The sequence below is a fragment of the Gigantopelta aegis genome, chromosome 4, assembly GCF_016097555.1.
Source record: "Gigantopelta aegis isolate Gae_Host chromosome 4, Gae_host_genome, whole genome shotgun sequence".
Classification (NCBI taxonomy): domain Eukaryota; kingdom Metazoa; phylum Mollusca; class Gastropoda; order Neomphalida; family Peltospiridae; genus Gigantopelta; species Gigantopelta aegis.
In genome coordinates, this window is record NC_054702.1 from 111,814,014 (window position 1) to 111,841,155 (window position 27,142).

At 35.2% G+C, this 27,142-nt stretch overlaps 3 protein-coding genes across 5 annotated transcripts in view; 1 reads left to right on the forward strand and 2 right to left on the reverse strand.

Annotated features, from left to right (window-relative positions):
- The window catches only part of LOC121371786 (alcohol dehydrogenase [acceptor]-like), a 34,244-nt gene extending 14,185 nt beyond the window's left edge, over nt 1-20,059 (reverse strand). The window contains exons 1-6 of one of the 3 annotated variants that reach the window (XM_041497931.1): nt 19,952-20,059; nt 11,347-11,496; nt 6,878-7,086; nt 5,708-5,897; nt 3,813-3,941; nt 792-913 (exon numbers count right to left, since the gene is read on the reverse strand). In XM_041497931.1, coding sequence (XP_041353865.1) covers nt 792-913; nt 3,813-3,941; nt 5,708-5,897; nt 6,878-7,086; nt 11,347-11,488 — 792 coding nt within the window. In that variant the 5' untranslated portion in view covers nt 11,489-11,496; nt 19,952-20,059. The other 2 variants (XM_041497930.1, XM_041497932.1) reach the window with 2 other exon arrangements.
- Nucleotides 20,046-27,142, forward strand: part of LOC121371785 (coatomer subunit beta-like) — a 66,590-nt gene continuing 59,493 nt past the window's right edge. The window contains exon 1 of the mRNA XM_041497928.1: nt 20,046-20,180. The gene's annotated coding sequence lies outside the window, so the exon portion shown is untranslated. The remainder of the gene's footprint in view (nt 20,181-27,142) is intronic.
- Nucleotides 23,944-25,360, reverse strand: LOC121370179 (neuronal acetylcholine receptor subunit alpha-6-like). Its single transcript, XM_041495293.1, has one exon. The coding sequence runs from the start codon at nt 25,192-25,194 to the stop codon at nt 23,944-23,946; it is 1,251 nt and encodes a 416-aa protein (XP_041351227.1). The 5' UTR covers nt 25,195-25,360.

Sequence of the window (27,142 nt, forward strand, 5' to 3'; positions counted from 1 at the left end):
CAGTTTTTATTTTAATGTGGCGAAACATTGTAATAATATAGCTAATTTTGAATTTGAATGACGTCAGTATTTCAATGACGTCACTTTGAATCGCCTTACAATAACCATACACTGGGTACATGACGTTTCCGTTTTAAGAATGCTGGAAAAATTCCAATGCAAACTTGCTATTGAAATTTTTTTGTTTGAACATTACTAATGCATCTGAATGTGTTTGAAGAAAATTGTACCTTTTAGGAAATATGGATTTCAAGTGAAATTACGGTAAGATATGCTATATTTATTGTGTACGAACCCAAAACATGGGTGCGAAAAGTGACTGTCGTCGACCTTAAGTATTTTATCATATAAATTAAATTAACATTGTTAAACAAAACAGATGGATTGAGACTGATGCTTTAAAAGTGAGTGGCTATTATTATAGATCCAAAGACTTGTTTTTATTTTTAATAAATTCAATCAATTTCATGGGGTTTTTTTTACCTTACTGTAATTCATATATAGTGATATTTTTCAAGGAATCCAAACATAAAAAATGTGGTTTGTATTTACCTAAGGAAAAAGAGAAACAAAAACTCAAATATAGTATCTTAATAAATATCTGGGGATTTTTTTTGGATAAAGGTCTATGGCTGAAATGACAAAGTAGAGTGTAGACATATTATATAGATTTTTACACTCATATCAAATGTTAGATAATAAACAAGATCTCTTGATGTTATAAGAACATTTTTATTTAGTGTATAGTGCCGAGTGGAGGTGGTTAACAGTAATGTTTAGACTGAGTCCACCTTTGTAACGTGCGCGTTTACGACCACGTGGAGATTCTCCCTGTCCATGGCAGGCCACAGAAACGCCTTTGATGTGCTCCAACGTTTACCATTTACGATCGTCGTCTGAACACGAGTAAACCCTAAAATAACAAAAATCATACTCAACAATTTCACATTTCGGTGTTATACACGAGACTGCAATATGTGAAGGCATACAATCTGAATCACAAGACTTAAAATATAACATGCCAAAATACTTTATCTTGCCTTCATGTAAAATACTTTATCTTGCCTTCACGTAAAATACTTTATCTTGCCTTCACGTAAAATACTTTATCTTGCCTTCAAGTAAAATACTTTATCTTGCCTTCACGTAAAATACTTTATCTTGCCTTCACGTAAAATACTTTATCTTGCCTTCATGTAAAATACTTTATCTTGCAAATACTTTATCTTGCCTTCATGTAAAATACTTTATCTTGCAAATACTTTATCTTGCCTTCATGTAAAATACTTTATCTTGCAAATACTTTATCTTGCCTTCATGTAAAATACTTTATCTTGCCTTCATGTAAAATACTTGATCTTGCCTTCATGTAAAATACTTTATCTTGCCTTCACGTAAAATACTTTATCTTGCCTTCACGTAAAATACTTTATCTTGCCTTCACGTAAAATACTTTATCTTGCCTTCATGTAAAATACTTTATCTTGCAAATACTTTATCTTGCCTTCATGTAAAATACTTTATCTTGCAAATACTTTATCTTGCCTTCATGTAAAATACTTTATCTTGCAAATACTTTATCTTGCCTTCATGTAAAATACTTTATCTTGCCTTCATGTAAAATACTTTATCTTGCCTTCATGTAAAATACTTTATCTTGCCTTCACGTAAAATACTTTATCTTGCAAATACTTTATCTTGCCTTCATGTAAAATACTTTATCTTGCCTTCATGTAAAATACTTTATCTTGCCTTCACGTAAAATACTTTATCTTGCCTTCACGTAAAATACTTTATCTTGCCTTCACGTAAAATACTTTATCTTGCCTTCAAGTAAAATACTTTATCTTGCCTTCACGTAAAATACTTTATCTTGCCTTCACGTAAAATACTTTCACGTAAAATACTTTATCTTGCCTTCATGTAAAATACTTTATCTTGCCTTCACGTAAAATACTTTATCTTGCCTTCATGTAAAATACTTTATCTTGCCTTCATGTAAAATACTTGAATTTCATTGGCTATTTAACCTTGGACAAAATCCTAATACCCCACCTGTAACATCGGAATGTCGTTATTGTATTAATGCGCCATGCAGAAATTTGTCTGTTATCAACATAAATAAAACACAACTGTCAAACGATTTGCCAACCACTTGGAAAATGAAATTGGAGAAAAGCAAGCAAGTTTATTACCAAATTGCACTAAAAAAGCAAACAAATTGGTCACAAAAAAACTTAAAGAATACTTACAAGAAAAAGAACAGGACATTAATTTCGAAACATTTGACGCTGTGAAGTGTTACATCATTTTGACCTGGATCTGAGAACCAAGGATGGTGGATTGTACAAAACATCAATTCTGGAGTCAATTTGGTATGGTCTTAACCGATATTTGAAGAAACCTCCACAATCTCCAGAATTTTGAGATGCAAACAAATCATTCAAAACTGCCATGCTAGAGTTGAAAACAGCCAGCAAAGGCAAGACTAATTACAAACAAGCGATTTCTGTTCATGATCGCGTTAAGATATACTCTTCAATGTTTATGAATGTCGATATACCCACTGGACTAGCCAATAAAATTCAATATGATATCAGAGTATACTTTTTCCATCGTGGCGTTGAAACCATGGAGACATTGACGAAAAACACTTTCGAAGTACACATAAATCCTGACATTGGCCTATTATATGTTGGAAAAATTAAATCAGAAATTAGCAAAAATCACCATGATGACAAGAAATTGTACCGGGCCTTATTGACTGAACAGCCGTGCTCCCCTCTGTGTCCAGTTTCATCTTTTGTCAAATATATTTCAAAGCTTAATTTTTCAAATGTGATTGTCTTTGGCAATATCCTAGGGATAGCATCTACAATGATGATGAAGTATGGATCGCTAATAAACCAATTGGAAAGAACACACTGGGTAATTTCATGTCCACTCTAAGCAAGCAATGTCGTCTTTCCCAAGTATACACAAATCGTTGTCTGCGAGTAACTGGGGCCACCATTCTCACCAGGTCAAATTTAGCTGCAGCACAAATTAAAAGCGTGACTGGTCACAAAAGTACAAGTTTTCTTGTCGCATACCAATGCATATCCGACAAAGAAAAACTTCAAATGGGACAGGCTATCGTGTCTGGTTTGTAGGAAAATTGGCAAACTATTAATGCACTAGCAACATGCTCCTCTGGTAAGCCTACAAACAAAAGCATTGCCACTAATAACATCACTACAGCTGACCTTGTTTTGTCACACACCAGGGATAACCAGTTCGGAAGTTGACCACTTTGATAGTGTAGATTGATTGAAACATATTTTATTGCATATACGGTACAAATGGATAGGGCACAAGTTATCCAACTTACGAGGCCCTCTACAACTTATAGCATTCATAGGTGGTAGATTGTCATAAAACTACATTTTGACAATAAACTTGAAAAAGTTGGAAAATTAAAAAAAATAAAAATAATAATAATAATAAATAAATAAATATTACTCAATTTTCGGCTAAGGATATATTAAAAAACATATATCAAGTAAAGCAACTGCATTTATTGTGTTTGATGAATGACAAATCTAATTGTAGTCCCATATTACTATTGTGATGTATGGAACATCCATGCAGCATAGTCTTATTGATCACAGGTTATATTTGGTTTATCCCAAATGAAAGTTGAGTAGTATAAATAAATTTTTTAAAATAATAATAAAATTAAATAAATAAATAAATAAAAGCTACTAAGATAACAAGAAGAAGTTGACATTAAGATGTTTGACTGTATAAAGCTGAACATTATTCATGGTTACCTTCTTGATTCTTTCCGTTAGGATCTGTGGTCTCATACCCCAGGTCTTGTCCCGCTTCAAGCCACTTGTCAACGAGGGAGCTCGTCTGAGTCACTGTCACTTTAAGATTTCCATTCTGACCATGGTAATCTGTAAACATTCAACTATAGTAGTAAACATTCAACTATAGTAGTTAACACTGGGGTGGGGTCATGTAAGATTTCCATTCTGACCATGGTAATCTATAAACATTCAACTATAGTAGTTACCACTGGGGTGGGGTCATGTAAGATTTCCATTCTCACCATGGTAATCTGTAAACATTCAACTATAGTAGTTAACATTCAACAATAGTAGTTAACACTGGGGTGGGGTCATGTAAGATTTCCATTCTGACCATGGTAATCTATAAACATTCAACTATAGTAGTTACCACTGGGGTGGGGTCATGTAAGATTTCCATTCTGACCATGGTAATCTGTAAACATTCAACTATAGTAGTTAACACTGGGGTGGGGTCATGTAACATTTCCATTCTCACCATGGTAATCTGTAAACATTCAACTATAGTAGTTAACATTCAACAACAGTAGTTAACACTCAACTTGAGTAGTTAGCACTGGGGTGGGGTCATGTAAGATTTCCATTCTGACCATGGCAATCAGTAAAGATTCAACTATAGTAGTTAACATTCAACAACAGTAGTTAACACTCAACTTGAGTAGTTAGCACTGGGGTGGGGTCATGTAAGATTTCCATTCTGACCATGGTAATCTATAAACATTCAACTATAGTAGTTAACATTCAACAACAGTAGTTAACACTCAACTTGAGTAGTTAGCACTGGGGTGGGGTCATGTAAGATTTCCATTCTGACCATGGCAATCAGTAAAGATTCAACTATAGTAGTTAACATTCAACAACAGTAGTTAACACTCAACTTGAGTAGTTAGCACTGGGGTGGGGTCATGTAAGATTTCCATTCTGACCATGGCAATCAGTAAAGATTCAACTATAGTAGTTAACATTCAACAACAGTAGTTAACACTCAACTTGAGTAGTTAGCACTGGGGTGGGGTCATGTAAGATTTCCATTCTGACCATGGTAATCAGTAAAGATTCAACTATAGTAGTTAACATTCAACAACAGTAGTTAACACTCAACTTGAGTAGTTAGCACTGGGGTGGGGTCATGTAAGGACTACTAAACTAATATGCAGATGGTAAAGTAATCCACGCAAAATGAATAAATAAACAGATGGATGGATGGATGGATGGATGGATGGATTGGATGGAGTAAGTGATTGAGAGGGTGGGTGGGTGGGTATGGGATTTTGTGTGGGTTCTGGGTGGATGGATGGATGGATGGGTGAAAGAATGAATGGATGGATAAAGGAAAAAGAAGAAAGGCATGTTTTATTTAACGACACACTGAACACATTTTATTTACGGTTATGTGGCGTCAGACATATGGTTAAGGACCACACAGATATTGAGAGAGGAAACCTGCTGTCGTTACTTCATGGTCTGCTCTTTCCAGCAAGGGATCTTTTATATGCACCATCCCACAGACAGGGTAGTACATACCACAGCCTTTGATATACCAGTCATGGTGCATTAGCTGGAATGAGAAATAGCCCAATGGGCCCACTGATGAGGATCAATCCCATACCGACCTTGCATCAGGCAAAGGCTGTACCACTGGGCTATGTCCCACCCCGAATGGATGGATGAATGAATAAACGAACACAAACAAAAATTGGCTACTGGATGTCACACAAAGGTATATGAACAAATGAAAGTCGATACAGTTTGTCAAAACAGTGTATAGAGCTGTTATGATTTTTTTTCAACCAATTAAATCATAATCAAACTACAGACTAAATGTTTTTTAAATGTGTAGTATTCTTACAAACCCGAAGTTTTCAAACTTTCTACTTGAATGTCCTCAGATTTCTTGAAGTATGGCAGAACATCATCATAGCCCCATCCCTTGCAACCACTGGCTTCCCACTTGTCGTAGTCATGGTGATTGCCTCGAATATAGAGCATGAAGTTTAACTGGCTGCTGCCTCCAAGAATCTTCCCTCTTGGCCAGAATGATTTCTAAATGAAATACAAAAACATTAGCTGAACAAGAGTTATCACTGCATAATTTAATGAAATACTGAATTAAATGTAACACTAATAATGATGCACAGATGAACAATCCTTTCTTCCTGCCTTCTCACTGGAATGCACTCAAGGGTAAATATGGTAGTAGGTTTTTAAAAATGCATCTCCATTATTAGCTCACACTTGCCTCATATTCACCTAAAAAGTGTTAAGTATTTTTGCATTTACCAGTACCTTTCATAATTATGTTGTCCTGTCTGTGAGAAAGTGCAAATAAAAGATCATTTGCTGCAATTGGAAAAAATGAAGTGACTGTCTACTTTTTCATATTCATAAAAAATAGGAATTAGTAAGTATTTTTGCTTCTATTGTTTTGAGGATGTTGTATGTGCTACACAGACACTCCTGATCAACTACAGAATCAGTAATACATATACAGAATTTCACATGTTGTTTTCACTACCTATTTATTGTACAAGTTTATTTTGCGCAAGAATATATACCACAAGACCGTGTAGCTGTCAAGTGGTATGTTCTTTCGCAAAATAAATGAGTGCAATAAATAGGAAGCGACAATAATGTATGTGAAGTTCTGTATTTATTACATACCTTCTTTTATGTTTTACAAAAACGGTTTTTAATTTAATATCATAACACTTTGTTAAATCTATGATCAAAACTCCTTTCATAGATTTACTTAACGTTAAGAATCATACTCTGCGGCAGTCATGTGTAATGTTTCAAATATGATGTGACGTCATTTGTAAATCATACATTAAGTCAGTAAATAAAAGACGCTAACTGCAGTAAAAATAAAAAAGGAAGTCCCCATTTAAAAGTTCCGGTCCAGATCGCACATATGTTGCAAATTAGACAATTAACAAATATTTCTCCACCTGGTCCACTACAATATCAGCAATACAAAACTTAAGAGGTTTTTTTCTGATGGCATTTTCTAACATTTCCCATACCTTGTCTTTTGATGCACCACATGCGTGTTTCTGTGATGTTGTGTAATAGTCCCAGTCTATGTTTGAGTGCTGAAAGGTTATGGCAGCCAATGGAATGTCGAGCAATGGCTTATTGCAGTCGTCATCACCTGCTTCGAGAATGAGGACTCGTACACCAGCATCTTCCGAGAGTCGAGCGGCCAGCACAGAACCGGAGGAACCAGCCCCAACTGGAAAACACAAAATACAGTACAATTAAATAGTGTTATCCTACCTCTGTAATCTCGGTAACCCACTAGATAAACAAAATACAGCACAATTAAATAGTGTTATCCTACCTCTGTAACCTCGGTAACCCACTAGATAAACAAAATACAGCACAATTAAATAGTGTTATCCTACCTCTGTAATCTCGGTAACCCACTAGATAAACAAAATACAGCACAATAAAATAGTGTTATCCTACCTCTGTAATCTCGGTAACCCACTAGATAAACAAAATACAGCACAATAAAATAGTGTTATCCTACCTCTGTAATCTCGGTAACCCACTAGATAAACAAAATACAGCACAATAAAATAGTGTTATCCTACCTCTGTAATCTCGGTAACCCACTAGATAAACAAAATACAGCACAATTAAATAGTGTTATCCTACCTCTGTAATCTCGGTAACTCACTACATAAACAAAATACAGCACAATTAAATAGTGTTATCCTACCTCTGCAATCTCGGTAACTCACTACATAAACAAAATACAGCACAATTAAATAGTGTTATCCTACCTCTGCAATCTCGGTAACTCACTAGAGAAACAAAATACAGCACAATTAAATAGTGTTATCCTACCTCTGCAATCTCGGTAACCCACTAGATAAACAAAATACAGCACAATTAAATAGTGTTATCCTACCTCTGTAATCTCGGTAACCCACTAGATAAACAAAATACAGCACAATTAAATAGTGTTATCCTACCTCTGTAATCTTGGTAACTCACTTGATAAATAAAATACAGTACAATTAAACACTGTAACCCATTTAATCTCGGTAACTCACTAGATAAACAAAATACAGTACAATCAAACATTGTAACCCATTTAATCTCAGTAACCCGCTAGATAAACAAAATACAGTACATTCAAACACTGTAACCCGTTTAATCTCGGTAACTCACTAGATAAACAAAATACAGTACAATCAAACATTATATAATATCTCCACTGTTTTAATTTTGGTAGCCCAGGATACTTCATGGTCAAGAAATGCTTTATGGCATTATTTATACCAACAACAATCACGAAACATACAAATTCAGAGATTGCTACACAATTCTAAAATGTAAAATAGCTGTTGCTAATCATTTTTCAATCTATTTTCAACATTCACTACTCAAACTTTTGAAAACAAAATAATTCCTGTTCAAGAGCCCGTGGGGCCTAAACAGTCCAGTGTCCCGTTCATTGATGGGTTAATAATTATTTTGTATAGCTAATTGTAAATTAGGGAACAGGCATGTCGTGACTCACGGGTGAGCAGTGCCACTGTCACGTGTGCAGGCGATAGGCCTAAATACTCACCCGTTGGGTCTAGACATGGTCCAACAGCCCACTCATAAGGGATGTCATAAAACTAATAATGATTAAACAATATTTTTTATTGCACTCACTTATGTATTGGTAATTCTTGGTTGTACAGCGCTATAAATCGCCTGTTTAGACAGAGCAGTTATTTTGTCTGTATTCTGATGATTTTAACAGCTTTTTGCTTAGTCTGTTCGGTACACAGATACTTCCAAACAGAAACCCCTAATACAAACACTATAGTTACATATATAAAGAGTATACTCTTTATTATATAACGTTACTATAACATAGCTGACATTATTGTTTGGGGATACCTGTGTTCGGTACACCACCGCGCCTGGTCAGTTGACATATAAATTACTATTAGTTTACATCTTTCTACCAGACTTTTATGTTTAGTAAAATGTGTAAAGAAATAATATACAGTCAAACTCCGATCACTCCACCTTCAATCTCTTGAAAACTTCCATCTCTCGATCTAAAGCAACGGTCCCAGCCGAGTTGCTATACAAACTAGTAACAACGACCTTGGAAAACTCAAACTTCGAAAACTCGATAATCTCAATCGCTCGACCTAATTCTTTGGTCTCGCACCTCTAAAACTCGACACATGTGGATTGATCGAACTGTCATTGCCGATAATATTTTAAAGATGAATGTATTGTCAATCATGTCAAACAAGTGAAGCGCGCCTGTCTCAGGTGGTCTTGGCTGTCGAGGATTAGGGGGATAATTACAGAATAATAGATCGCCGACTAAGCGGAACGAAATGATCCTATGTGTGGTAGTCGGTTTTCGTCCGTGATGGAGAGCCTCACTACGTAATACTTAATTACAGACATAGTCTGGTTAACTTCAAAGAGCATTTGTAATAATTGTTAGTGCTGTTTGTTTTTGCTCTCAAAGGCGTGAATCGTGTCAAACGTTAGCTTTTCTATTTATGTATCAGTTAATGTTTCTCAATTACCAGTCATTTAGTTATGTTAAAGATTGATACATCACAGATCGAGCAATCTGGGGAAGGACCCGGTAATGTGAGGTTTGCCAAATGGGTTTTAAAAAGTTCTGCTTTCTTATCATCCAAGCAATCTTGCATAGGGCCCAGAAATGGAAGGTGGGTGGCCACACTGGAAAAAGAAAGTAGAGGTGCGAAGCGTAAATAATTTTGTGTAAAACAAATATACTTATAGTGTTATTCGGCATTCAGTGTTTTATTTGTTAGTTACGTTCCGCCATGTTTTGACATCTGTAAAATACGTCAATGTTACCTTTTGTTATTTATCTATGTATGTAAATGCCTTCTTTTTTTCTTTTTTCTATCAATAAATATGTGTAGCCTATATGCCCAAGCATATATTTCAAATTCATCTGGGTGATCTTTTTTGTTTTATTTACTTATTTTTACAATATACTCAAAATGAATGTACGACAGGCGTTGAAGATGTCAATAGCTGGGGTGGGGTGGGGTGAGGCGACTGATATATAAATTGGCCTTTCAACTGGTGATGCGTAGATTTTAAGAGTTCAGAGGTAGGCAGCGAAGCGCACGTTTCTTACAATATTAAGTGAAATAAACCAGCTGCAATGCTGTAGCCAGCTACAATGCAGTTTCAAATTTGAACTCTTATATATTAATTTCGAAAACTCGAACTCCCTGAAACTCGAACTATTTCCTTCAAGATCCAGTTATCGAAGTTTGACTGTACTTTATTTTATAAAAATTAATTGAATATTTATATATTATAATTTTAACTTATTGTTCATTGTATTTTAATATTAATAATAGATTCATTGATTGAATATTTATATATTATAATTTTAACTTGTTTATTGTATTTTTATTTGTGGTGTTGGTGTTGAATGAATGTGTGTGACGGAGTCAGCTTCTGGTTAGGATGGGGGGGGGTGTAATATTACCTGGCAGTGATACACTCCCCGCCTTGACCATTTATTATACATAAGTAGTTTTTTAATTTGGTGTTATTGTTTTAAAAAATTGTAGTTATATTTTACAAGGCTTGCTCGTTTTAATGTGTTTCTTATCTTTTATCTTGATTTTATATATTGTTTAAAAAAAAAAAAAAAAAAATTGATGGGGCGGTATACTGTCCCATGCCACCAGGATGGCCTTGGTTTCTACCTTGACCCCCTCCTCTGTTGGTTTTTAAACATTAAATTGACGTAGATTTTGTTTTCTTGGTCAACAGAGAGGCGCCTCTTTTCTCCAGGATCTACAGAATATGTTTCGCTCCTCACAACTCACCAGACACAAAACTTTCCTGAAACCTTTTCACCTTCTTATAATACCAACACTGGATTAAGCTGACTTCCAGTGAAAATCCACTCTCCTAGTGGTGCCTACGTTCGACCTGAGCAGGATAAAGCAGATATCTTAAGACAGTAACCAGTTATTTCTTTTATCCTGCAATTCTACAGGAATATTCGGAAAATCATTATTTATTCCAGTTTTGTGTATGCATATCGAGTATTATTAACCTAGCAAGGCTTTTGTCATATGATATCTTACAATATACATGACTTCATTATTTATAAGACGCTAGTTACATTCTGTCACATTAAAAAATTGTTTCTAAACTCAATTCATAAATAAATATACAAGTTTTGTATTGTTATTGCAAAACTAAAAGTTATTTGTATTTACTGTACTTCAACAAATGATTTAAAGAGTATGTTTATCGAAAATCTACTCTGAAATACTCGAGTCGAGTAGGGCTTATGTCAAGTGACCTATATTTTTGATCAGTGACCAAAAATATAGATTTATCTAGTCATCATATCTTGCCAATGTATACAGTGATTGCTGGATAATCATTCATTCATTCATACTCTTCAACATTGAGTTAACCAAAATTGACCGTATTTGTACTTTAGTGTGGCACCTACCTATGATGTAATCATACGTCTGGTTGAAGTGTGTAGTCAGTTTATCTGGCTTCCTGCTGTCAGCGGCATTAAACAATTGCAAAATAACGGCCACCACCACAACTATCACAACCAACACAACAGTGACAGCAGCAAAACCCATTCTCTAACCTGAAAATACAAAACATTTAGTTTTTAAAACAATAAATGTTTATGCATGTCAAAGTTCTTTGTAGGTAAATAACATGTATAGCACCTCAACTTGACAGTCCAAATGGACATGTCACTAATGCAGGTGAGTGCTTTACCACTGGGCTATGTCTCAGCCCACCATGGAGATTATAATCAGTCATCCCCATATATCTGTCAGGGTCTTGGCCGTGCTTCACAGACTATACGTTGTGCTGCTCACAAAGAAATAACTGGTTACTGTCTTAAGATATCTGCTTTATCCTGCTCAGGTCAAACGTAGGCACCACTAGGAGAGTGGATTTTCACTGGAAGTCAGCTTAATCCAGTGTTGGTATTATAAGAAGGTGAAAAGGTTTCAGGAAAGTTTTGTGTCTGGTGAGTTGTGAGGAGCGAAACATATTCTGTAGATCCTGGAGAAAAGAGGCGCCTCTCTGTTGACCAAGAAAACAAAATCTACGTCAATTTAATGTTTAAAAACCAACCGAGGAGGGGGTCAAGGTAGAAACCAAGGCCATCCTGGTGGCATGGGACAGTATACCGCCCCATCAATTTTTTTTTTTTTTTTTAAACAATATATAAAATCAAGATAAAAGATAAGAAACACATTAAAACGAGCAAGCAACATTTGCTAATCTACCTAGGAGTTGGTTAGTATTATCTTCCATTATTACCACACTTGTAAAGCTATATTTTCTATTATTACTATGTAAATGATTTGTTACATTATAGATTGTAATAATGCATACAATATAAATATTATATTCAGTTAAAACAGAAAATAATTAAAGAAAAATGACTTCCGTACACTTTTGATGCTTTGAATGTGCTTTTCTTATGACAAAAAATAAAAATGTAAAAACCTAATAACTCTAGATATGATACATGTCTGTAAACACCAATCACTGGAGATTATTAATAAAATATCAACAGATATATTGGTAGCTGTCAGTGGATTTAATAATACATATATGAAAACCAACTAGGCCGATGGGTTTGAAAATATTGCATTCAGTAACTTGACATCTAAGCATATTCCATACCTTGGGTGTTTTCCCCACCATGATGTGTACTACATTAATTTACTACTGTTTGTGGATGCAGTGGTGTTCATTTCAGATGCCACATGTAGTGTGCTTTTTTTTCTAGTGAAATTCTTATCATATGTCCATTAAAGTCTTTCAAAAGTTTTAAAGGAAGGGACAATTAAGGCATTTGACCTGGTATGCATATTCAACGATATATAATGCACATTATTGCTTAATATCAACAAGTATAATCGTATAGTTAATTAACAAAACGGTTAAATGTGACGGCTATTATATGTAACGGGCGCAGCCATTTTGTATCATCCCAGTGAATACGCCCCTACCTAATGTGTCACGTCAGGAATTAGTCTTCGAACTGAAGAAACAAAACATATCTGATTTTTGCGGATGCATCGCAATATTCTGTAATAATAGTCATCCCATTAAGCCAGCAACAATTATATATTATTTTTAATACAAAATAAACCACCACTGTTAAAGTGTTGAAATAATTGTATGTTTTGTACATAAATTAACCCACGTACTGAAATAATAATCGGAGTGTTTTCTTAGTTAATTGGTCTTTTCTTTCCGTGGCCTGTACCTGTGGTTCTTGATTGGCAGGTGTATCTTTAGACGGTCCCCAGACACTGTGTCTAGACACACTAAAAAGACGTGCCTCTTTTATTAAGAACCGGCCTCGGTGGCATAGTGGTTAGGCCATCGGTCTACAGGCTGGTAGGTACTGGGTTCGGATCCCCGTCGAGGCATGGGATTTTTAATCCAGATACCGACTCCAAACCCTGAGTGAGTGCTCCGCAAGGCTCAATGGGTAGGTGTAAACCACTTGCACCGACCAGTGATCCATAACTGGTTCAACAAAGGCCATGGTTTGTGCTATCCTGCCTGTGGGAAGCGCAAATAAAAGATCCCTTGCTGCTAATTGAAAAGAGTAGCCCATGTAGTGGCGACAGTGGGTTTCCTCTCAAAATCTGTGTGGTCCTTAACCATATGTCTGATGCCATATAACCGTAAATAAAATGTGTTGAGTGCGTCGTTAAATAAAACATTTCTTTCTTTCATTAAGATCACAGGGTATTGTGTGTTAACCACACGAACATCCCTCTAATCATAATCGATTAGCTGTGCTGCTTTATTACTGTAAGTAATTCTGTAAAACCTTTGATTAAGTAGACTTTCCCATCTAAAATCACAAAACTGACCAATTACATAGTCCCAGACAAAAGCAAATTATCACTTGGGTATCGCGAGTGGTCGTTTTTGCTCGAATGTAGCATACCAATAGGCCTAATAATATGCATTTTTTTCTTTGGATTTTTTAAAAAAGAAAAATATTATAACTCCATTTCGTTCTATTGATGCAAATTGAAATATATTTAGTTAAATAGTTTATTATACTATCACCGGACGCCACAAAAACAAAACAAAATGACTGCCCCCAGTTAGCAGGAATAATCATAGTTTTTTATTAACTCTAAAATTACGCGTTTTTCATTTGTTAAAGTGTCAGTATGTGTTGGTGGTCCGAGTATGGATCTTTCCAACACATAAAGCTCTTGCTTGAGTTGACTCTACCTTTAAGGGAATTATTTATTGGAAATGAGAGACTGACTATGCATGCACACACTACATATACAATTAAGCATACACAACCAACCCATAGTATGTATCTTCAAGAGTAGTATTTTTTATTTATTATTGGTTTCAAATATGATACATTAAATTTGTATACAACTTTGCATAACACTGATGCTTCCTGAGGTGTACATTAAATCAGGTTGCATTGTAGGAACAACACTTTCAATTATGTTGTCACATCATATCAGAACACAGAAGATCCTAATAGTCATGAAAACACCCAATTGGACAATTTTAAAAAAATACTTTTTTTGGTATAGGTTTCATAGTACCAAAGAAGAGAGTTCCGTGTCAAAGTTCGAGGTGCACCGTCAAATATTTACGGAGTAAAATCAGCTGTGGGTGTGATTGGTAGTAATATGTGACATTGATTATTTGTGCAAATACTATTATCCAATGACAATAAATCAATACACTTTTATTTGTTATACAGTTGTTATGCAGTGTATACCGAGGTTGAAAATAATGCGGGGTACCCCCAAAAATGGAACTGCAATTTTCAGCAAAAATGACAGTTGCTATTGAAAGCATTAATTAAATCTCTTAAATGGTATGTGACACACACACACACACACACCCCTCATTTTCTTGCAGGTAGATTAGATGTGAGGTGCCACACTTTGTATTGCTGTACTTCCTGGGTGTGTTGATACACTGCTTATATTAGTTTTATTAGTAAACATTAACATTATTGGAAATGGGAATTGATTTGGTCTATTAGAACCTGCAGTTGGTTTGGGATTGATCCCCGTCGGAGGGCCCACTGGGCTATTTCTTGTTCCAGCCAAACTGGCTGAAATAAGAAATAGCTTAATCGGCCCACAGCCAAAGCACCACAACAGGTATGTCAAAGGTCATGGTATGTGCTATCCTGTCTGTGTGACTGTGCATATAAAATATCCCTTGCTACTACAGGAAAAATGTAGCGGGTTTCCTGTCTAAGACTATAAGTTAAAATTATAAAATGTTTGACATCCAACAGCTGATGCTGAATAAATCAATGTGTTTTAATGGTTTTGTTAAGCAAAACAAATTTTAACTTTCAGTCTGTGGTTAGAGTCAGACACTATTCCTTACACATCTTCTGTTGAGATCATCATTTGTTATTTATGATAACACACATACATGCAACATCAATGTAAATACATACGATTAGCTTCTTCTAGATACGTGCTGGGTTGTCTTTAAAACATTTATTCATTCATTCATTCTCCTAGGTAATAAATAGGTTTTAGTTGAAAAGGAATTTAAATTTATTTAAAACCTGGTTTTCGAGGATATCTAAGAAGTAGAATACTACATTCCTGTTGCTTGGATACCATTTATCTTATTATACTACAACTCATTGTTTAAAAAATGTATTTAACTCACCTTCACTCATTAGATATATGTTAAAACAACTTATTGTCAGATAAATGGTATTTAAGGGCCACTCGTGTAGTATTGTCTGCCAGCATTTAGGAAAAAATTGGTATTTTAGACACAGTAGCTTGGCATTTGGTTGTCAATGATTGCTAAAGCATTACATAAGTTTCTTCTACTAGCCTTCCCCTGCATATCAATATCAATAAGAGGGCTGCAGGTGACTCGAGCTAAGAATGGGTCAGCTTCATATTTCTGAAGACTGACATATATGGAATGAACATAACTGTAATTTTGAATACTGTTGATGCCTTTTTAAATGTACTCGTTGAATATTGTAGATGTCCTTATTAAATGTTGCACCTCCTCGTTGAATATTGTAGATGTCCTTTTTAAATGTTGCACCCCTTACCAAGAATAATAATGCACCTAGCTGTCTAGGCAGTCTACACAGTCTGACTCTTCCCCATCCAGGAATAAAGCAAATTAGGTTGAACATTACCTTGATTGCAAAGTTGGACATTGTGACATTGTCCATTAATGGAAAGAAAAATTTCCTGTGGACAATATTTGCAAATATACAAACTTTGACCCTTCCCCATTTAAGAACAAAGAAAAGTAGGTGGAAACCAGTCTGCTGTCAGCAGTTTTATCCTAAACTGTTCACATTATCAGAAAAGGGAACGAATTTGGTCTACTGGTACAGACTCACAAGAACAAAAGAAAGCTTTAAGTAGCACTAAACCAAATAACTTCCAGCTGGGACAAAGTCTGAGGTGCACCGAACTTTTGATAGTTGTTTTGATAATTGTAATAAAAAAATTAGTTTCATCTGTATGCAATTTTATTTCATCTAGTACCACTGTATCAAGTAGCCTTGTGCATGGAACATGTATGGAGTACCTGTAAAAAAAAAGTACTCAAATTTTGTGCGAAACTAGGGGTGTTGTAAAAAACATCTGGTTATATCGAAAATGAGCCATGAAAGGTACCATTTTCTTCAGTTAATACTTTGAGGTAGGGGTTGTATTACTGATATTTATGCAGGCCTTCTAGAATACGGTGGCCCAATGCCCGAGGCCAGTGTTTTTTGGATTCAGGCCAGTAAAAGTTACTTTGTGCAATCCTGATGGCAAGTGGTATAATTGAGAAAAAAAAAAAAAAATCTACAACCCTACGTCCTACGATCGTACAAAAACAAAAGAAACATCTATAAGTATAAGTCAATTCTTTCGATTTGCTATCACATGCAATATGTCACTAACAAATAGTTGGCCACCAGCAATCTCTGACCCATCCATGACATCAATATACCTACTGATATAACTTTATTAAAGTTATAAAGTGTAAACATTGGAAAAACGTTCATTGTTTTGCTGCCATTTTGTTTTTTAATTGAAATCCAAAGATTTGTTACTCTAATACTAATAATATGCAAAACGGTAACCAGTCTTTTATTAGTTTTAAAGGTTGCACGTCACTATTTACAAATACTTTAAATGTGTAAATTATTAATTTAATTCATAAAATATGACATAAATTGCAAAAATGTTTTTTTAAAAAGCTTATAAACACAGAATCATGAAATAGATAAATTTGACAAAGTACCCAAATTGCAAAATTTCTAATATGGTGTGTGTGTGTTGGAGAGGAGGGGAGAGGTGGTAAGCCTTAAACTGCAATATATGTACACTTTATGCTAATGAAGGTTCTTAATTGTTTCTTTTCTCTTTTTGTTTTTTGAGGGGGTGGGTGGGGGGTAGGTTCCCATTCATAAGTAAATAAATAATGCTGTTAATTGTTGTAATATCTCGGTAACATGGATTATTTTTTATAACTTAGGTGGTTTTAGTGGAAACAATTATTTTAAAATTTTAATAGGTACGGTAACTTTATTGTAAACTGATGAAAATTATTTGCATATTTTTCTAAACAAACCATAATGCATGCCCAATGAGACTATCTGTTGTGTAAATTGACAAATTGATTAAACATGATCTCGGTATGAAAAATGGACATTAAAAAGTTAATTATTTTAATTTACTGGGTTTTTTTGTTTTATCAACAGTTAAAATTGGGCAAGTGAATTTTTCACCATGGCCAGTGAATTTTCAAATCCACTGGCCCTATGGCATATAATATTTTTAAACATAAACGTTAACATGGTCGCCTATGGGATTTTAATTAAACTATACTATTTGATTAATTAACCGTCCCTTGGCCATGCAAGTTCACAATTACCTTGACCTAGACAATAATTACTGTATATAATATGGCTCTGAATGGAGTTTGAATAAAAATTAGCACTGAGGAAAGTTGAGTTTGGCATAATATTTCATACTATAAAGATTTGAATATTTTTATTTACATGGTGTTTGACTAGCCATTTACAACTGCTGTTAAATATAATAATATATCTAGGCAACCTGAACTTAAGATTTTAATAGCAATTTATTTTTATATTAAAAATAGCATGTGCCAATATTGGGTTAATGTCTTTAATTTCCATAAACATAGTTAATGTTTCATGTATGTACTTCTGAAAGCGTAACTTTTTAAAGACCTTGATTTTCATTGTCCTTTTGACATATGTATAGGGTGCTAAGTCATACTTGACACAAATTTGTAGTTTCATGCAAAAAAAATTAAATAATAATTTGAAGAAAAACTTTACCAAAGCCATACTTAAATGTTTGGTCACTATTGTGCCTTCTGTTCTCATTTATACATAACAATAAGCTTGTTAAACATATCTTTAGGTCTCCAGATCAAATCTTTTTTTAAATAATCACTTAGTTTGCTCTCATGAAGTGTATTTTCAGTGTACACTAGATTTTAGAACCAATTTTTCCAGAGTTGATTATCTACTTTGGTGTAAGTTGATAATTTATTTTATTGTTAAGGCTGTATTATCCAATGTTAATAGCTAAATAATATGCTGGATTACTGATCGTAGGAATACATCCAATATATATATATATATATATATATATTATATTGATCTGGATTTTAAAATAATGCAATAAAATAGATGTTCGGGTAATTATGTCATTTAAAAACAGGGTTTTTTTGTAATGAATCAAAAATAAATATGTGAAAGCTGCATGATAATTCCAGATACCACAAATATTTAAAACCTCCAACTACAGTTGGGTATACATAAAATATAGTCTAGAATATTAGTGGCTGCCAATGGTTTTGATGGTCCATTTTAAAAATCAGCATAGCTGATGGATTTGAAATTCCCGTACATGGTAACTTGGAAGACACCCAAACTCAGCATACAGGATTTACCTCCAACAGTGATGTGCAGGACATTAAGTCATTACTTCATACAGGTGCAGTCATGTTGGTGTTTCCTTCTTCAGACTGTATTTTTTTAATACTGATATTTCTTTGATGCGCCTATTAGTATTAAGGTCTTCATAATCTTGGGGTCAGTCAAGTACATGTATGTGTTTCAATGGAATAAGTTTAAGTTGAGGTACTCTGAATATCCATGTAGTCCTGTAATTGGTTATAAATGTGTGTTGGTTGTGAAAAAATTTGTTTCATCTGGCCTAAAAATGTATGCAATTTTATTTCATGATCTAGTACCACTGTGTCAAGTAGCCTTGTGCTTGGAACATCTATGGAGTACTGTATGAATAGTGATTTCCCTAGAAATTAGGCAAGGCATGGCAGACCAAACACTTAAATTGGGGCATTTTCACCATTTCCGGGCACTTGTTTTTCATCAAAAAAAATTAATAATAATTAATTAAAATAAGCATTAATGTAATTTATGTGCTTGCTTTAATAAATGAATGGCAAAAGATATAAAAGGCATATTTTATTAATTAATAATACCTTTTTGGGTGTTTTATAAAGGCAATTTTAGAATTAATTACTGAAAAAGGCTTGTTTAATCTCAGGGCAGCATGGCGCTGATTGAGGCAAGATGGTGCCAGACTATTGAGGCATGGTGTGGCACAATGCTAAAACAACATAGGGAAAACACTAAGTACATGTAAAAAAAGTAAGAAAAAAAGTAGGCCCCCTACTCAAATTTTGTGCGAAACTAGGGGTGTTGTAAAAACATCTGGTTATATCGAAAATGAGCCATGAAAGGTACAATTGTCTTCACTTAATACTTTGAGGTAGGGAATGTAGTACTGATATTTATGTGTCATAGTTTGGTTGATATATACTGCATAAAATGTTTTTAAATACAAACGTTAACATTGTCGCCTATTGGATTTTATTTGGTATAGTCTTACCTTCATTTAGTACAAGGCGACTCTACCTTAACAAGATACCTGTTGATGCTATTAAGTTCAATGCATAAAATCAACGTGCAATCAATGTATGTACGTCTACAACCCTTGCAACAAAATGCGTTCGATTACCTACTTGTCAAGGAAGATTTACACACATTCTTTTAGCTGTCGCTAAACATCGGACTCGTTCCAGGAGCGAGTCACGTGATCAGAGCTACGTTCAACCAAACCAAGCGGGGGAAATGTCTGTGACGTCGGAAAGCAATCAAATAGTTCGTGGATGTTAGCGAAACATTTGCTGGCTGAACTTCAGGTTGATCCACTGTGAACAAGCGATGTCCGCCAGACTATTACTCGGGTCAGTGCACGCACATCAATGCTACAAAATTCATATTTATTTGGACACCTGACCCGAAAGCTTACTACTGTGATCCGTTTCCGTAAACATTTTCGACTTCTTCAAAACTACTTGACCAATTCTAACCTTGGCACATAAAGAAACCAAGTTGTGAATTTGGTCATTCATCCCTCCCCGAAAAGTAGATATTTCGAATTACTGTATATGTATTACACGATAAAATATATTTTGTTGCAAATGTATTAAACTATTTCTGTAACTAAAACACCAAAATATATTACAGATATTAACTCTGTCTTTAAAGATATGTTTGAAAAAATATATATTTGGAATTATTGTAATTATATAAGATATTTTCTACTGTTTTATAGTTTATTGTACTATTTTTGTTTTGCTGCAGCTGCACAAAATGTTAAATCATCTCCATGTATCACCATGTTCTGTTCTGTTCACCCACTAATGACCCGAGGGCGTGGCCCAAAAGTGGAAAATTAACACAATATTATTGAATAATAATAATAAATTCTCTTCTTCCAGAAGTACTATATAGCCTACAGATATTTATGTAAAGATCTATAGATGGTTTATCTAATTTGTGAATGCAATTAGGCCTAAATCTAATTTGTGAATGTCATTAACAGATTGTCAGATTTTGAAAATTTAACCTATAATTATTATATTTGGCATCCATAGTTTGCAAAACAATTAAATCTATCAAACAAATCAATACAAAAATGCTTAGCACTTTCCTTGGGTACAGTCATGTTACGGGGGCGTGACGAAGCCCAGTACTTAGTAAAGCGCTCGCCAAATGCGCGATCGGTCATGGATCGATCCACATCAGTGAGCCCATTGCGCTATTTGTCGTTCCAGCCCGTGCATCACGACTAGTATAACAAAGGCCCGTATATCAAAATTTGTGAGTTCGTTAATTCTGACACCCAATGGCATGAGGGCGGGTCTCATAAAGGGGGACATCAATACAAGTTTCATAGGACAGTGTTTATGGCACTCTAAAGAAATACATTTAAACTTTTATTTTAAGCAAGACATAGCCCAGCGGTAAAGCGCTCGCCTGATGCGCGGTCGATCAAGGATCAAGGATCGATCCCCGTTAGTAGGCCCATTGGGCTATTTTTCTTATCAGTTAGGGCACCACGACTGACATATCAAAGGCCGTGGTATGTGCTATCCTGTTTGCATATTATAAAATATCCCTTACTACTAATGGGAAAATGTAGCGGGTTTCCACTCTAAGACTATGTCAGAATTACCTAATTTGGTTGGCTATTTCCTTAACTCACGGAGAAACAAAATTGTAAATTTGGTTGTTTTGACCCCCAGAAGCCTAAGGGGTGGACCTTAAAAGGAACAAAAAACTAAGACGAATAGTTTTCATATACGTAAAAAAAACTTCAATAGATGGTTTATCAAAGTTGTGATTTTCGTTAGGTTGTGCCATCGTTGTATAGAGAAATGCATTTAAATTCTAGAGACCATTTCCAACTACATTTGGAAGCTTCCTTGACTAACGGAGGAACGAAATCGTGAATTTTGGTCATTGTGACCTCCCCCCGAAAATGGGTATCGTGAATTCTATGAGTCTGATAGGTGGAGGTCAATAATTTACTCAGGTGACCGTTTAGGCCCATGTGCCTCTTGTTTTATTCACTGTAATATTTGATCAGTATTTAATCTAATATAAACATGTACATTTTTAAATAGTTTATTCATACAAGAATATTCAAATTACAAACACAAACATACGTGTAAATACATATAGTTAAAATAATACATTCCAAAAAAGTATATTTATATATGACTGGTATTTTAAATTAAATTACTGGTATTAAAAAACAATGTGCGAAAGGAACTACTATATAGGTATGAATATATTAACATTATTGTTATTTAAAAAAACAACAACAAACAAACAAACAAACAAACCCAGCAGTGTGGTCGTAATATATACGAATGATCGATGATTAGATAACCAGCGCACTAACGCTAAAGTACATCCCTAATCATATATACCCTCTATATATATATATATATATATATATATATATATATATATCCGCTTTTGCAACGTTTCCACACACAAGACTTGCTGTGATACACACACAAGACTTGCATAATTTTGAAACACCAGCTGTGGGACAGTCTGGTTAGGATAGGAGAAACATCCAGCGTCACTGCCGAGGGAAACTCCATCCTATTCACAAGCATACGGGGCAGTGGGGTGGGGTGGGGGTGGGGTGTGTGGAGAACCTGCCCCATAGTGGGTCCTCAAATTTGGGCAAAAGTTATAGAGATATTCGGGCAAAATATGCTAACGTGAAACCTTTTTACCATGTATTTTTACCATTCCACCCGCAAAATTAGTTGCAAGCCATGTAAAAATGCGATCTGATTCGTTTGTAACCCTATATAGCTGTTTAGCAGTAATGCTAATATGAATAAATGTTGTTATCCAGATTCGTGCATTTTTGTTTCATTCGGGCAAAAATCAGCTTGGCCCGATACAAAAATGGAGCCATTCTTACGTAATACCTCGAGGATTTTTCCAGGAATTCTCATATAACGAGCAGTGTGGCACAAGTACTAAAAACTTTGAGACTGCAACTGAGATTAGAGTTTACTGTTTTAAAACGAGTCATAAATATGCTAGTATGGTTTTATAATCAGTATTGATGCGAAAAGCCCATCTCTCTCGAGTTCAAGAGATACTATCAGTATATTACTATAGGGCCTACACTTATGTCGCATACATGTGTTCTTTTTATCTTTGTAAGATTAGAGATACTCATTTTGAACGAAAGAAAGATAGAAGAAAGATAAACAGATACACAGAAAGAAAGATTTTTAAAAATTATTTAACGACGCTCTGATCACATATTTATGCAGTTACACGGCATCGGACATGGTTAAGGACCACATAGATGATAATGGAAACCCGTTACTGATTTTGAAGCCGAATATTTAATAGCTGTTGTCTTAATTTGTGAATATGTATTAGCAACGTCCACCCAAGACCAGCATACATATTTAGGAAGTTCATAAAAATAACGTATTTCAGCAGGCAGGAGTTGTTTCTACAGTATTATTAACAACTTAACGGATCTCATCCAGATCTTTCGCACCGATATTTGTTTATCATGCTGACTAGTACATCATGTCGTGTGGATCCATATATTTAAAGATCTACGTCAGCAAAATCTGCACAATGAACAAAGTTTCATATATTATCATGAATTCAGCTAGTCCATTTTATGTAGATTGTAAGTTTCATATTTGATAATGAATACAACTAGTCCATCTTATGACCATTGTAAATTTCATATTTGATCTTGAATACAGCTAGTTCATCTTATGACGATTGTAAGTTTCATATATGATCTTGAATACAGCTAGTCCATCTTATGAAGACTGTAAAAGTTTCATATATGATCATGATGACAGGTAATATATCTTATGCAGATTGTAAATTCCATATAAGACCTTGAATACAGCTAGTCCATCTTATTACGATTGTAAGTTTCATATAAGACCTGTAATACAGCTAGTCCATCTTATTACGATTGTAAGTTTCATATATGATCTTGAATACAGCTAGTCCATCTTATTACGATTGTAAGTTTCATATAAGATCTTGAATACAGCTAGTCCATCATATTATGATTGTATTATGATTATTATGATCTTGAATACAGCTACTCCGTCTTACGAAGACTGTAAGTTTCACATTGATCATGGATACATCTTATGGCGATTGTAAGTTGGTCATGAATCCGATGACAAAGAAGAGGACGATGACGAGAAACACGACAAAGAAGAGTCTGTCACAGACGTGACTCACTCGCCTCCACGACACCTCGACGACGTCACGCTCACGGGTAGGTTCGTCCTCGCTGTCTGCTGAACCAGCTGTCGTAGGTTTGGCCGTCCCAGAAACCCACGCCTGTCTTTTAGCGCAGCAGGTGCAGAACAGAACCGTCTCTAGACGTTTTGAAATATTCCAAACACCTCTTGGAACCCTGCCGGCAGTGGCGTCTTTGTGATAAAGATTCAGAGAAAAAATTGATAAAAGAATATAGACGATGCTAAAAACCATGAAGGTGACCATGTAGTTTCCCATTGTGGACAACCCGAATGCATTTTGAGGCAGAATGGTCATGCTATAAGCTGTAAACAGTCCAAACATTAACAGCACGTTCATAGCGAAGAAAATTCTTTCTCCATATTCGTTTGGGATGAGGAATACAAACACGTTTAGAATAGCCAGCGCAATTGTCGGTACAATGATGCTTTTGATATATTTGTCAGGTTTTCGTTTCATCTTCAGCGTCATCCTCACGTATGGATACTGCCACTCGGAGGTCAATACCTTGACCGACGTCTCCGAAAGAGTCCAGTCATCGCTCTCGTGGAAGTTCTCAAACTGAAACTTCATGTTTGGAGATAGGAGAAGATTGACCTCCGAGCTGTAGGACCGCCACAGAGCTATGTCAATGTGACACACGTGCTTGTCGAACGGGAACTTGGATAAATCCACGTTACAAAATGTCCAGAAAGTATCGCCTGGAAACCACATGACATTTCCCAATGACGTCACTGTGATGTATTGATACTTCTGATTGACAGGTGTCAACTTGTTTACGGAGTTCCTCACCGCGATAGATGGCTTCCAGATTGTGTCTGGATCGGGGTAAAGTGATGACACTCCGCCATAGGCATCCGAATCCCAGACGAGAAACTCGTCTTTCCAAGTGACACCCATGTATCCTATCACTGACAAAAGGTCCTCGTTGAGGTCCACCATGTTGATTGTCAGGTACAACAGAGTGATGTTCGTGGTGTCGACGTCATTCAGTACAGGTCTAATTCTTGGATTGCGCGCAGAAATATACTGTTGGTAAAGTTGTTCATAATCTGCTGAACTGGCTGTTAGCACGACAATCGGTAGACACAAACACGCGAAGACCGCTAAAACTATATGAAACATGGTCTTCATTATATCAAAACATACCTTTGTCTCTGTCTTGTGAAGAAATGTGAATATTTTTGTTGTTGTGATAAGTGTTTTGTCATGCAGCACACCATAATACAGAACGTTTAATGATAAGAATCAAGGATTCCCGATAATCGTGAAATGTAAGTGCAGTTTCAACCTGTCCTGCTATTAAATCATAACAGCATTTCTCGTCATTAATATTATTTTCTCCAGAAAAGAACTCTCAACTAGTTGAATTTACATCCAGTGCAATAATCCGTCTTCGCTGTTTGATCATCATGGCGATTATGAGTAATTCGTGTGAACGTTTTAACGACATTCATGTCAAATGTGTTCGTTTAGAGTGCAAAATACAGTTAACATTATTTTGCTATAAAGCTTTCTTAGCAGGTTTGTATATTGCAAACAATGGAATTTCTAGGCAACAGCGCCTGGCATTATCATTGTAAGTGATTTTTAAAATGATTCATCTAGCATACTTGTTTGAAACAAATATTGACACGACGATGGGCGTTATATATGTGGCAACATTATCGTTAGTGACTGCAAATATTTACATCCAATAACATGAAGTCTGTTAATAATTGGCTTCAAGCTCTTCCTCATTTATAATGCAATCGATGACACTGTCGTCTGCCAGGCTAGAACGCCGAAACCCACTTCAATGTTAGGCTGATAACATCTTCACATCAAAGTATCCGTATGAAGATGTTTACGAGATTTTTTGTTTAGTGGTCTTCAAATATTGACTTAACATTAGATCAGATGAATGTTAAAATGGTCAGAAAAACCGTCTATTCGGTTTTAGTTTATCACCATGGCAATATTTGATCTGAAGCATCCATGCACCAGTTGACACAATTCAGCATTAATTAATTGAAAGAAAGTTATGCTGAAAAAATATCATCGCGTAAAATAAATAATTGAACGTAAGTATGACAGGTATCTAATGTATATTTAAATTAGTAACGTATGTTTTTAATCTGATTCAAATAGGCCCTTATCATGCTTATATTACTTGAAACACTCCCATCTTAAATTTTGTTCTCCGAATGCACGTGGTGCAAGTAAGACCCGATTTCAATTACACTGATATTAACGTACACTGGTATTGCAGTTTTATATACAACAGCAAATCTAGACACGTTAACATCATTGGTTTGTTACATTTCTTTGTCATCACAGTTTATTTTTGTACAGTCAAATCTCTAGTCAGAAATCGCCTTTTCGATATTCGATTCATTTACTTCTGTTGTGCGGTCACCTGCCATTGTGTGCAAACGTTGTAATTTGTCAGTTTGCTTGATTTGTGTGGTTGGGGTAAAGGTTAGGCCACATCTAGCAGTCCAAGACACTATGGATCTGAGCCATACCCCCACCCTTCCCCAATTACACCTCTTTTTTTTTCCCCACCACCTTTTATATTTTTAGGCCGGGCCATAACACGACCCCTATGTGGGTGTCCCCCCCCCCCCCCCTCCACTCCAATATAAAATCTTGGCTACGCCAGTGCATATACATATATATTGTCTCTCTCTCCACATTTAAAGTGACATTTGTCTTTGTATGGTTGTTACCCCCTCCCTTTCTTACGTAGCGAATACTTCTTTGTGCAATAAGTTAATTTTACATGTACAATAATAGAAATATTCCATATATATTTGGACTAAGGTTATAGGGGTCATTCAATAATTAGATAATGGGGGAATAGAGGATGTGTTACAAAACGTTACGGGATAGTTTTGAAAAATGGAAAAAACAAAAACAAAAATCACCACAAAAATATAACCCAATAATATAATATTAGTCAAATTACGAAAGAAGGAATGCGACAAGAACATAATTTCAGATATGGTATGGTTCTATTACGTCAGTTTAAAGGGGGTAGTAGTCTTGGGGGAGGGTAGAGAGATACAAAAATTAACAGTCTTTGCCGTACGTAATTGTT